The 14628-nt window shown below is 41.8% G+C and overlaps 1 protein-coding gene across 7 annotated transcripts in view; it reads right to left on the bottom strand.

The window, feature by feature from the left end:
- trak1a (trafficking protein, kinesin binding 1a) overlaps positions 1–14628 on the bottom strand; it is a 239424-nt gene that overhangs the window by 44450 nt on the left and 180346 nt on the right. For all 7 annotated transcript variants that reach the window (XM_041183851.1, XM_041183850.1, XM_041183856.1 and 4 more), the window contains one exon: positions 6608–6684. In XM_041183851.1, the coding sequence (XP_041039785.1) occupies positions 6608–6684 (77 nt within the window). The remainder of the gene's footprint in view (positions 1–6607; positions 6685–14628) is intronic.

Genomic DNA, 14628 nt, shown 5'->3' with positions numbered 1-14628 from the left:
GAGACAGATTCTAAAAATTAGGAATAAATGTCCAAAATCAGGAATACTGTGTATTTGTGGCATAATAAATCTTAAAAAAAAAAACATTTTAATATTGTACAATAACTGATTTGCATTAATTATACGATATTAATGTATATTCATAGGTTTCCATTCTTGGCTATTAGATTCCACAACTCTAAACAACACCAGCGTTGAAAGATCAAAGTTTATCTTATTACTTTTTTTTTAAAATACTTTCACAGGATGTGGGCATCACCAGCTGGACCAGCATTTACTGCCCACCCCCACTTGCCCTTGAGAAGGTTTCAATAAAGTTTTTTTAAAAAGGCAAAGCAAATGGAAAAGATCGTTGATCTAAAGGACAGACTGTAGCAAGTCACTAAGGTACCTCCGCCTCTCTTGAAAAAAAGGCCCATCATCTAACTTCAACTAGGGATGGGTAATAAATGATGGCATTCTCAGTGCTGCTCCATATTCCAAAGAGGAAACAAGTTTGTGAAAGAAACAAAAAAAATCCTTGTCCGAATGCAGCTGAGCTCTCAGGGTATCTCAAACCATTAAAATCTGCATGTTTTGTTTAAAAAGTTTGTCTGACAAGGCGGCCATATTTTGGCTGTGCAACTACAGTGTACAGCTAGCTGATTTTACTTGCTATTTGTATTTAGCCTTTTATCTTCTCTCAGTTTATAAAAGCATTAGAGCATATGTTGAAACTATGCTAAAGAGGAAAACCACCACAATATGAAAGACGAAGAAGCCCCTCCCTGCTCTACTCCCGATAAAAAGTCAGAGAAAGAAGAAACCAGAGCCAATCTTTACTTGATAAAGAATTATTCAGAGTGAATCATTACAGGTATATTTTACTTATTCATTCCTGAGATGTGGGTGTTGCTGGCTTGGCCAGCATTTATTGCCCATCCCTAATTGCCCTTGTCCAGATGGCATTTAAGAGTCAACCCATTGCTGTGGGTCTGGAGTTACATGTAGGCCAGACCAGGTAAGGAGCAGGTAAATGACATAAGTGAACCAGATGGGTTTTTAATTCCAGGTTTTTATTGAATTCAAATTTCACCATCTGCCATGGAATCAAACCCAGGTCCCCAGAGCATTACCCTGGGTCTCTGGATTACTAGTCCAGTGACAATATCACTATGCCATCACCTCCCCCATATACCTCCGAGCTTGACTTACCCAGTGTCGGTGTCTCTTCATACTCTTGAGCATAACAAAAAACTAAATAACTAGTTAACTGAAGAAAACAAATTAACTACCCCTTAAAGTGGCACTGTAACAAAAGCAAAACTTCAACAGAAACTTATGAAACCAAACTAAAATGTCATGGGCCAGGGGAGAGGGCAGAGGGAAGAGATAATGCTCTCCACGCCCTGCAGCGCTAACTAGTCACAGAAGACCTCCAGCACACCAGCAGACACTGCTTCCCTTTCCAGGGACACCTGGGTGTGAAGGTAGCTGCTCAAATAACCATCCAATCAACACTCTCCACCTGTACACACAACCTCAATTGACACAATTAAGACCTCTTTCATGAATATACTCTGCAAAGCTTTAAATGAAGCTCGTGAACTCCACTGGTATGAGACTCCTGCTTACCAAGCAACGCGCTTGGCCTAAATAGCCAAGTGGTTATGGTATTGGGTTTGTAACCCCAAGATCAAGTGTTCAAATCTCACAATGGCAAACTATGAAACAATGTAACTTCATCTGAAACAGATGGAAACATGTTTGCACTTGAAAGAGTTACACCTAGTACAAAGTTTTAAGCTTGGCCTAAATAGCCAAGTGGTTATGGTACTGGGCTTGTAACCCCAAGATCAAGAGTTCAAATCTCACAATGGCAAACTATGAAACAATGTAACTTCATCTGAAACAGATGGAAACAGGTTTACTCAAAAGAGTATCAAGAGTTCAAATCTCACAAGGGCAAACTATGAAACTATGTAACTTCATCTGAATAGGAACAGATGGAAACGGGTTTGTACTTGAAAGAGTTACCAAGCAACGCTGGGCCAAAAATACTGAACAGCAGGCTTCAGGTGCACTTCTCGAGCAACAAGTTCCCCTGAATGTCCATTCCCACCCTCGCTGTGTCTGACATTCAAATCTACTCTCTTGTTTCTTTACAGCCTTTGATCACCTGACTAATTGTGTTCTGGTATTATTTCCACACAGATTAATCATAGAATTATAGAGCTGTGCTTATCAAACTAATTGAGCAATTCAACAAAGAAAACAACACTAAAACCTTTGAATCTAGTACTAGAGACTACAGCAGAGAACTCCATGCTTGCTTTAATACAACTATTATTTATGGCTAACCATGGGATCAAGTTACTAAATAAATTATTCTATCCTTTAATATTAATCACAAATGTGTGTAGTAGCTTTACAATTCTTCCTAAATAGGTAAAGATATATAATGCACTGGTGTACCAGTCACCTATTACCAAGCAATCTGCTTTTATTAAATGTGTCGTCTTTATCACCAATTTTCTCCCTTTCAATTCCAGAGTTGTCAAACTCACTGCTGAGTATGGTCCATGGGTGACCTCCCATTCTTCCTTTCCTTGCCCAATTGGTCTTATTCCTTTTGGTCACATTTCACGCAAACATAGTCATCAATATTTGGCAGGTTATTCAAGAATGGACAGCAGCGCAGGCACATGAAATCTTCCCCTTCCCCAGTATCCTAAACACACACTTTTCCCTGGATAGTGATTAGGAACAGGATCCTTGGCTGAGTTTCTGCTCTCTAATCCAAGGGCACTGACACCAACTGTAGCGTACCCATAGCAATCTCCTGATTGAGAATAGTCAGTGAGCCGCCAGGGTGATGAGGGAACAGGGCTTGCTGCAAGTTAAGGCTTGGGCAGCAGCGTTTTGGCTGTCATCAGGCTTACAGAGGATAGAATGTGGGCGATCAGCCAAGAGTGCGTTGGAATAGTCGACTCTAGGGGTAACGAAGGCACAAGTGAAGATTTTAGCAGCTGGTGAGCTGAAGCGGGGACAAAGTCAGGTGATGCTACAGGGGTGGAAATGATGGCACGACTATGAGGTTGGACACTTATGCTTGATCAAATGTGACACCAATTTGAGTACAGACCAACTTCATCACAGGCTGCTGCCAAGGCAAGGGATGGAGTCAGTAGCAAAGGAACGGAGTTTGGAGCAGAGGCCAAAGACAATGGCTTCCGTTTCCCCAATATTTAATTGTAGCCAAGTATGGCTCCAAACAATGGTCTTGAATGTGTTTTTGAATGAAGGCTCAATCAACTCTGCACAGGACAGGAGGTAGCCTTCTGCACTAGCTCAGGCCTATACATGCTCGACTAAACAAGGATTCATCCCCATGAACACCCACACCCTGAACTGGATACTAAGGGAATCGAGGAATATCAGGATAGTGCAGGAAGGTGGTAGCTAAGGTAGAGATCAGCATGATCTTACTGAATGGCAGAGCAGGCTTGAAGGGTAGAATGGCTCACTCCTACTCCCATTTCATTTTTCAATTAGGTCACACCTCCAGGAATTGCTACAGGCAAGCAGGATCAGCTGAAGTATCAAGTGGATGATCCATTTTGGATTCTTCCTGGAGGTTCCCACAATCATCGACGCCAGCATTGAGCGAATTCATCTCATGCCACATAACATTAAGCAATTAACTGCATTGGCACAACAAAAGCTATGAACCCTGTAGTGCTGAAGGCCTGTGCACCAGGACTAGCTACCACTGAGCCAAGTAGGTCAAGTGCAACCATGACATTGCCAGCTATTAACAATGTGGAAAAACACCCAGTTGTGGCCTATTATAGAAAGGACACACCTACCCTGATCAATTCCCACCCTTTTTGCCTCCTCTGAATTATCAAAGGATCATCAAGAGACACCTACTCACCAATCTCTCAAGCTCTGATGCTCAGTTTGGGTTCCACCAGAATCACTCAGGCCTTCATTCAGGCATGGATTCAAGACAATTGTCTCGAGCCATACTTGGCTACTGTTAAATATTGGGAAGAATGAAGCCATAGTTTTAAGTCCCTGCTCCAAACTCCATTCTTTTGCTATTCCGAAGCTTCATTCCACCCCTCTTCCCTAGCAACAATCTGAGATGAAGTCAGTCGGCTCACAACTTTGATGTCACACTTGATCCAGAGACGAGCTTCTGATTTCATATTCGCACTAAACCTGCCTATTTCCACCTCCGTAACATCGCCCAACTTCACCACTCTTTCAGCTCATCGGCTGCTGAAACTCTCATTCATTCCTTCGTTACCCCTAAACTTGAATATTCCAACACACGCCTAGCTGGTCTCCCACATTCTACCCTCGGTAAACTTGGTCAGCCAAAACTCTGCTGCTCATGTCTTAACTCGCAATAAGTCCTGTTCCCTATATTGGCTCCCAGTCAATCAATGCCTTAATTTTAAAATTCTCACCCTTGTTTTCAAATCCCTCCATGGACTTACCCCTCCCTATCTCTGTAATAACCTCCAGCCCCACAGCCATCCGAGATATCTGCGTTCCTCTAATTCTGGCCTCTTGTGCATTTCTGTTGCATGCAGGACCTTATGTTGACTGGTTCAAAAACGGGATTGCCAGGAGACAAGCTAGCGTCCAGCTCCATTCACATGTTTTCAGATAATGAAACTGAACACGGTTAAGATTCAAATAGGACCACCCACTTGCTCAAACAACAGAACATTAAATGTTCTATTCATGTCGCATGTTCCAGTGAAACAGATCAAATAATTTTTCAACATGACAAGTTAACATTTTGAGAGTTGTGGTGCCCCAAACAACCTTGCTAATTTTAGAAATTTACAAATAAAATTAAATAATTCTGTTATCAAAAGCTGTTTGCAAAGTCTGGTAAGGAAAACAGTGGTTTGCAAACACCAATGATTGAATGGTATTTCATTTCAATTTTATCAAAATTCTTACCCACTGAAGCAAGTCACATTTGTCAATATCGCAGTCAGTGCTGAAACTTCACAATTAAATATGTGACGTTACATACAGCTATAATCAATTTTCAAAAGCACAGCAAGTTAACAGGAGGAAACAAAAGTAAATGGCACCATTAGCTAGTTCTCTTTCTTAAGTCAAAGGCATCAGGTGAATAAGGTAGCCCTGGGAATATCCTCGAACACTGGTGTTTTTGTGAGTGTTTGCTGGGTATGTCCCAGGTCCTTTGCACTATAAACAAAAGAAAGCTCAACTTCATTAGTTAGTTTTACTTCAAGCTAACCATCAGTTGCCCCACATACCCAGGAAACTGCAGTCGAATCCCACAATGATTTATAAAACATTAGCTCTCAAGCTGTAGGGCAGAATTTAGAACCACTGACTTGAGCACTAACTGAAATGACATGAGCTCCAGAGAATAGTCTTGTTGTTCGTGACACTTCAACCTCTCTAGCATATTCTTTCAGACAGCGAGAAAGCATTCATACAACAAAGTCAAGTTTGCCTATATCATACAACCAAAATAAGGCAGCCTGTTTGTATAATATATAGCAAGACAAAAATATATTTAGGTCAAATTGTAGTGTCCCTCACTAACCATGCGTCATTCAAATTCTAACATTAGCTCATGCAGCCCACAGTTTGCAAAACATTTTAACGACTATGAAATTTAACCATTGCCCCACAACAATCCCTCACACAAGCATGTCTGCACCTTCCTGCCTTCACTTCTTTCCTCATTCAACCTCACGTCCAGCGCTTCCATCGCCCAGCCATCCTCGCTGGAGTGTCAACACAAGAAACTCATGCCCATCTTGTGCCTGGCACTGCCTGACTAACATAAGCCTCTATCATCTCTTCATTCAGGATTGCTCCCTCTCCCTTACACCACTGACTGGATCTCTAACAGATCCCATCAGGCACACAGTCCATCAGGAAATAATGTTATCTGCGGTGATGTGTTACAGTTCACTCTGAGAGTCTGTGTTGCTGTGGCAATACACACTTTTTACAAGCATGTTGTAGTCTGGAGCTATGGATAGTGATGGTAGAGGTTCCAACTTCTTTTCCATTCCTGGCTGACCAGTAATTTCTCCCACTCTAACCCCCTGCCACTGATGCATATTGGAAGGGTTTGCAGGTTGATACTCAACACATTTGGTCAAGCTATGAATGCACCTTCCTTGACCTTCAAGCCCTGGAGTGGCACTCAACCCCAGAACTTTTGACACGGAGGCAAGGACACTACCTACTGCACCACAAAAGACCTCCCCAATGTTATATAGAAGATCTAATAAAATCTGTACTTTGAACCCGGCCAAGAAATCAATACCAAGTCTCCTGTTTCAACAACGACATCAAGACACAAGTTGCACCCTTTACCATGTACTTTCTTTGATGTATCTCAGGATTATGGCTTCTCTTTTCATTAAGAAACTTCAGGTTCTGAAATTGAAACCTGGAGCACAAAAAGGTTTTGAGAAATTTTCAGTGGCTGCTTTTGATGAGGTGTAATGGCAAACCAATTAACGCTCAGCTTTGGAGCAAGTCACCTTAAAAGGAACTTATCTTGGTGTTTTTGCATTTATCAAAGGTTAGAAGTTTAAAAACAGACACTTGCCTCTTCTAGCAGACGTGTGACAGCATCTATATCATTGTACGTTTTAGTCATCTGGCCCACTCTTTCAGCACATAGAACTGCAAAAGGAAAGACATTAGCAACTTTAGTCACTGGCACAATAAAAAAAAATGAAGAATTTGGCCAACATACAAATGCAACAAGTTCAATGATCAGAGACTTAATGTTTTCTAACTTACTGGGTTGCTTCAAAACACAAATAACGCTCTGACAAAACATGTGGAACAAAATTAATCATTCACTTGATTTGTTTAAAAAATAAATTCATATTTTGTCAATTCAAAACAAAGTGAGCCATAACCTCAAATGAAAATGAAGTAAAATACCACTGGCATGGAGAAATCTATGGGTAACTGTGGACTGATTCACTGATCAAACATTTTACACTAACTTGGGTGATGTTACGGAAAAGAGGAAATAAAGACTAAATTAGGTTCAAGTCCATTAATCGCTCTATTTCTGTTTCCTAATGATGCAAAATGAAGCTCCTTTCAGGTATTCTCAGCAAGGGAGCTGGAGACAATCCAGAGTGAAGACATAAGTGAGGCTCAGAAATAATAGCTCCGACATCGTCAATTGTAATGACGTTCATCAATAATGCAATTGTCAAAATCTTTTCCCAGAAACCTCTTACCAATTTGGAACTCCATTTCAATATCATAGCTGACTGGAAATTGATTGAGAGAGACAGTTATTTCAAAATGGAAGGGAAAAAAAGAAAAGATGGTTGCTGCCAGAAGTCTTTCTAAGGTAACACAGAATATCATGGGAAACTTGAAAGGCCTCGCCTATTCTCATCTGAAATGTTTAGCGCACAGAAATAATAAACAAAATATTGGCAACGAATAATCCGACAGCAAAATGCTATTGCTTGAGGTCTGCTAGGAAAAGGTAGCCTGATTATTACCAGACTCTTCAAAAGGAGCAAAAAAATTCAGAGAAAATAAAATAAAGACATGAAATATGATGTCTAATTTTCCAACAATGACTGTTGCCATCAGCAGTTAAAATGGACTTTTTGGCATGAATATCATGTTTTCCATAATAAAATATCAATTTGTATGTGTCGAATAACACTTCACTGCTGCACTTGGATAAACAGATTGAATTCTACATTTTCAACGACCTATATGCAGTTAGTCTCCAAACATCATGTTAAACTAGGTCACTGTACGTCTATATTAGGAACTTCTCTGTGCACGTACAAGGAACCTCACTGCACATCGACTAGAGAACACAGATACCCCTTTGGCTAAATCATCCATACTGTTAAAGTACCTTCAGTGATCAGCCAAGCCTCCCTAATCCAGCAGTTGAGAGACGTAATTGCAGTTGGTCTGAGCTTCACGATTCAGCAAAAAAAGTGACTCGGCATCCAATTCAATTAAGGATTAATTGGATATTTTTTAAAAACGGAGATCCAGCAAAAAGTCACCTTCATGATTGATTGCGCTGTAGGCAATTCAGCAAGCTATTTCAGGATTCAAAAGGATCATAAAAGAAATTGCGGTAGTTACATAGAACTATAAAACAATATGTTGAAAATAATTTAGAATAGGGAAGTCTTGCTAAAACTGTAGAAGGCTCTAGTTAGACCACACCTAGAATATTGTGAACAATTTTGGTCCCCTTATCTGAGGAAAAGTATACTAACATTGCAGGCAGTCCAGAGAAGGTTCACTAGGTTGATCCCAGGTATAGAGGGATTTTCTTATGAGGAGAGGTTGAGTAGGTTGGGCCTGTACTCATTGGAGTTTAGAAGAATGAGAGGTGGCCTTATTGAAACATTTGAGATTCTTAGGGGGCTTGACAGGGTAGGTACTGAGAGGTTGTTTCCCCTTGTGGGGCAGTCTAGGACTAGAGGGCATAATCTCAGAGTAAGGGGTCTCCCCTTTAAGGTAGAGCTGAGGAGGAATTTCTTCTCTCAGAGGGTAGTGAATCTTTACCACAGATGGCTGTAGAGGCTGGGTCATTAGCTATTAATGACCTCAAGGCTGAGGTGGACAGATTTTTAATCAGTAAGGGAATCAAGGGTTATGGGGAAAAGGCAGGAAAGAGGATTATCAGATCAGCCATGATCTCATTGAATGGTGGAGCAGACATGATGGGCCGAATGGCCTACTTCTGCTCCAAATCTTATGGTCTTAATTATGTGCAGCTGAAAGAAGGATGTAAAAAATATCAAGACAAAACATTTCCTTCGATCTTCTGATAAGCTTACAGAACTCAAGAACAAATAAGATCTTTCAGACTCAACACAGCGGCTTGGAGCTCTCTAATAACCAAAAGCATTACAAGAAACCCAGTCTTATAATCTTATGCTTAATTATGTACAAGCTTCAAATGATAGTTAATATAAGACGATGAACAATTCCTAAGATGCACTGGTGTTGATTTATGATATAAAAATGATGCCCCAAAAGGTTGCAAATGGAAAAACATTAGATTTCAAATTTAAAAAGATATAAATTAGTTTGGGAAGTATCTATGCTTTTAAAACTTCACACCATAAGATTTCATTTCTTAGACACAGAAAAGCTGTCGTTATATCTATAGTTCACAATGGGTCGGCTTCAAAACAATACTTGTCTTCAAACGTAAATCAGTTCTAATTTGGTTTGCATGGTTTTCACTTGCCTGAATCTCAAGTGCAGATAGCACTTAATCTTCCAGAATAAAGCACAAATTATGCATAAGTAGAATCATAGAATGGTTACACAGCATAGGAGGCCATCATTCAGCCAGTTCAACCAGTGCAGGCTCTCTGCAAGAGCAATTTAGCTAGTCCACTCTCCACTTTTTACCATAACCCTTCAGCTGCTTATTCAATTCCCTTTTCAAAGCCACATTTGCCTCCACCACCATTTTAGGCAGTACAATCCACATCGCAACCGAGCACAAGCTGAGAACTCAGGTGGAGGGAAGATTCCTACCACTGGCAGGAAAGGAAAATGGAGTCTGCGGGGCACATTTAAAAGGAAGGTCATGAGGAAGGGGAGAAGCTTTTAGAAAGCTTGAGAACTTAAACACACATCTCAAACCACAGCAGTCTTCACCCGGGGATGAAGAGGCAGGTCATGAAGAAGGGAATGGGACATATCTAGATGAATTAGCAACCAAATGACAGTGCAATACAACACCCGCCTGCCTCGTCCTTGACATCAAGAGTTCTGGTTTTTTTTGAGGAGGGCTTTTGTCTTTTTGACATTGTTATAACTCATATGTTATAACTGCAGTATGTCTGCAAAGAACAGATGGACATGTTTCAGGTCACAGCTGCCCTTCACTATCATTTCATTGCATCACTTCCATGTTGCACGACAGCCACAGATGTCCTTGGAGCTAATGGCTCAGCTTGACATCTGGCTCTGCTGATGCATACCCTGAAAAAGGCAGGTCACCACGGTGATTCCCATATGAAGTTTCCCATGGCCATCAGATATGGTGTGTGGCAAGTTGGCAGGTGCTGTCAAACAGGCATGCTGGCTCCTGGCATGTCGTCTTTCCTGCTGTACCATAAAGCTTGGTTAGTTATGATCTTCCACTGAGGTCAGGACTCCAATCTTGGGGTCAAATGTGGATCCTGACTCCACGCCATGTCAGAAACACCACAGCGAGTTATTGCAGGGCTGGCCAATTAGTGACCTGAGGGTGCGCACTCACCATCCAATTAAGCGGCCTCAAAGTGATCCTGGAGCGCTGGCCCCTCTGGTCTGCCACTCAGGTGGTCACCTTCAGGGATCTGCTGGGCTCCAGACACCATGGGGGGCCAGCTCAAAAACATCACTGGGTCAGAGATCAGTTCCCTTAACTGGCCTTTTAATAGACCTAACAAATTGTCCACCACTTGGGCAGGTGACCATTCTATGCCCGATCTAGCCGCCAAGACAAAATGGCTGGCATCAGAGAATTCCATGCCTGTCCGCCACCATTCCCACCCTCATTTGGCACCAGAATCTGCCCATGCGTTCACATCTCATTGTAATGACACCCAGGACATGCTGGAGCACAGTCCTCACTAGGAGGAGGAGCGCCCACCAACATCTGCCCATGCGCGATCGGCTACCTTCTTACGCAGGTGCACGGGATGCAGATGCAACTTTTGGCTGTATTATTGAATACAGTGGCACTCAGAAGTGAAGAACCACATTAGGGAGGTAGAGAATGGAGGGGGCTTTGCTCATCATTGCCTCAGTAACGATCTCAATGCAATACTGTTCACACCGGAAACCAGCACCACAGATTGCTCAGTGTCCCAAGCTGAAAACGAATGAAAACTAGAGGGAAACAATACAGAAGGTTGGCTTAAAATTTATAGCATTTGTAAGTGATGTATAATCGGCTTTAGAAGTCAAAAAAAAAGTATCCAAATTCAAGCCATTTAAAAGGTTTAAAAAAAACCTACCAGAATAAAGTAACACTCAAGACACAGTGCAAACCTTGTCTTTCGACTGGCAAGAAAATATCAAAGAGCAAACGGCCAACAGTCAGCGTAAAGCAAGTGATACATTCCCGATATCTACCCTGGACAAGTAAAGAGGGAAGTCAGATAATTAAATCTCTTAGGAACAGCAATTGCATTTCAAAAGAAAATGCCTTTGTAAACTGGCTGCGTATCTTGTGTGGGACAAAAGTTGCATGATGCTGTGGCTTTAACACCTAGTTACGTAAACTGTATCTCCTGACTTTGTTTTGATGGATCCAATGTGAATGACCTGTTTCACTAAACAATATTGTACAGAGCTTGCATAGCTTATGTAAGAGACTCACGATATTCAAATTCAAGGACAAAGTGCAAACAGAATTTAAATAAAATGTTTGTGCACCTGAGTCAGATAAAGAAAAGCTTCCTTTGTTTGTTAATTTGCAATCTTTCACTGCGACTTTGGGTCAGGTAGGGATGAAAAGCATCAGTAAAGCTTCTAAAATAAAACTCAAATCTTCTGATGTAAGGTTGTCGACCTGAAGTGTTAACTCTGTTTCTCTCCACTGTTTCTTTCCTGGCCTGAGTTTGGCCAGGGTTTTGTGTTCTTATTTCAGATTTCCAGCGTCCGCAGCATTTTGCTTTTGTATTTGTTTCCCTTGTTTTCAATTTTCTCCCTTCCTCCTCGCTCTGAGAAGTTTGACGCTTGCTGTGTGATGAGCAGTTTAACTACACATCTCATCTCTGACTCTACCATTTACATTGCTGCATAATACCCAAGAAAGTGAGGTGTCCAAATGGACCTATATTTCCCTCAAGGTAGTACAACAACTTGTATTTATATAGCATATTTAAATGTAATAAAAGACCTCTCAAAGTATTTCACAGGACTTTTCCTCTATTCATTTTTCTGATATGAGCATCATTGGCTAAGCCAGCATTCATTATCTTGACAAGATGGTGGTGAGCTGCCTTCTTGAACCGCTGTAGTCCATGTGGTGTAGGTACACCCACAATGCTGTTAGATGGGGGGGTATGGGAGTTCCAGGATTTTGACCCAGTGACAGTGAAGGAACAGTTTCAAGCCAGGCTGATGTGCGTCTTGGAGGGGAACTTCCAGGTGGCGGTGTTTCCATGTCCCTGCTGCCCTTGTCCTTCTAGGTCATAGAGGTCGCAAGTTTGGATGACGCTGTCGAACTCACTTTGTGAGTTACTGCAGTGCATCTTGTAGTGCTGCCACTGTGGTGCAGGGAGTGAACGTTCAAGCTGGTGGACGATGTTGAGCTTCAGTTTCACGAAACAACATTAAAATCCGAGCCACAAAAGGAGATGCCTCATTTACCCTACAGTGCTTACTTCAAACTCTGCCCACATGGCAATGGCAGCAGGCTAAGTTAAATGCATTACTTTTCTGTTCTAATATGTCACTTTATTTGTGAGCCTCAGCACTTTCAACAGCCACAGAAAAAAAAAATTAGCTTCATCATGTATTCTATTCAGCCGCTTGGATTATTTTTATGCAAGCTAAGTGGCGAGGTGTTCGGATAAATAAATTCTCTTGCACGCTATGCTTGTTCCAAAATAAGGAAATGCAGGGTAGCAGGTTACCTAAGGAAACCTGAATGTGAAGCCAACCCAGAGTAATGTTTCAATGCTGGCTGTAAAAAGCTTCTGCATGCAATGAGCTTGGGGTATTCTCCACCTCACCTTAATTATGCATTTTTTAAAATGACTTGGAAAGTGAAGGGTTGGTGGGTGAATACATGGGGCCTGAAGGAGGTTCAGAGAAGTTTAAGAACCACAGCAGACACAGTCCAATTAATTGCACATAGCAAGAAGCAACAATTTCCATTCCAACATGGCTTTACTGGCCTTGCAATTTCATCTGACAACAGGCAGTTGTCCAAATGATGTTAGTAATACAAAAGTGGAGAGTGGCGCTAGATGAATAAATTGCATTTCACTGATTTTTGGAACCAGAATAAAAGCCATCAGCAGCCATTTGATGTTTTATTCTATGACTTTCAACCGTGGAGAAAAACAGATGTTGCCCTCTCACATTTGACCTTTTACTTTTAAGGTCACTGATCAAAGCAGTTGTAGCCCTATCTAGGCAATTAGAAAGTTCGGCCAGAATTTTACCAATATGACGTGGGTCCTACCATTGGGATCAAAAGCAGCTCCCGGGCCCACAAGGGCAGATGCCGGGCTGACTGGGCTGATTTTACCAGCGACGGCCAACTAAGAAGTGACCGACTGGACTGCCATTCGATTAAAGGTGGCGGCCAGCCTCTCTGAGTTGTGCAGCAGCCCGTGAGGATGGCCATTGCCATTGGCAGGCCTGTCTGTGGGCTGTGGAGCCTTCAGAAAGGAAGGCTCCCAATCCCATCTCAAGAGGAGCCGCCTCAATATAACCGATGGACTCAGCACACCGTTTTGGGAGTGGGGGGTTGGCGAGAGAGGGCCATTCGAGGCGCAAAATCCGAGTGGGGGCATAAAATGGCCACCAATAAGCCAATTAATTCCTTAAACTGGCTGCCCACCTCTGTTTGGCGGGTGGTCAAGCCACTGCTGTTTTTTGCCTTGGATGGCAGCGGGTACATGTTCGACTTTCCCTCCTGACGACTTGCCAACTTTCCAACATGACTGGTAAAATTCAAGCATTTGTGCCTATCGTCTCGACGATAGATACATCTATGGAGCAAGAACAGTAATTCACTTGGGATTCCTTCAGTGCATGCTCCTGTTGCGCAGTCTTAACTTCAATGGAGAAGAGATTTGCTTCTATTGGGGGTCTTCCTATTGTACGATAACTGAGAGCAGATCAACATTCCACAACACCATGCACTAAAACCACACCTAATTCTGACAGGAAACTTTACACTTTTTTCTCTACATTGCAGTAGCTGCCTTTATACTTTATTAACAGAACTGATTCTTCAGATAAAGGAGGTTTACTCACCACTCCTGGGTGAGCTTTGTTTCACTGGCAAATGATTCATTGGAATTCAGAAAGAGAGAAGACATTTTTGCCCCATGAGAAATATTTGGGCTGCCGTTCAACCAGAGATTATCAATCCTTTATTGCTGTAAACAACCTAGTAGCGTCCAAGCTTTCAAGATTATACCATACCAGCCACTACGTGGTGTTCACCACGCATCAAGATATCTGTTGCAATAAAGGAATCAAACACACTGCGCTGCAGTTTACTGCTTTGTTAACGTGGCAACAAGCACCATTTCAGGGCACCAATTTTTAAACATTATGTACTATAGAAATCCAATAAGCAAAAATTACAGATACCCTTGTGCCAGAAACCCAAAACTGCAAAACAATAAAGCCTGATGGATAAAGCCTCCTTGAACAACAGCAGGAAATAAACCACAGTAATTTTACTGATCATAATTTTCATGCCTTTGATTCGGCATATTAGAACACCAGAAACAGAAACTTGCAAATACATGTATGTAATTTTGTCCACATACGTGTCCAAGTGCACATGCAATGCATACACACACACACACACTCACACACACTCACACACACTCACACACACTCACACACACTCACACACACTCA

The sequence above is a fragment of the Carcharodon carcharias genome, chromosome 3 (genome assembly GCF_017639515.1).
Source record: "Carcharodon carcharias isolate sCarCar2 chromosome 3, sCarCar2.pri, whole genome shotgun sequence".
In the NCBI taxonomy this organism is placed as follows: domain Eukaryota; kingdom Metazoa; phylum Chordata; class Chondrichthyes; order Lamniformes; family Lamnidae; genus Carcharodon; species Carcharodon carcharias.
The sequence above is the reverse complement of the archived record's forward strand: the minus strand, read 5'-3'. Positions and strand labels throughout refer to the sequence as shown.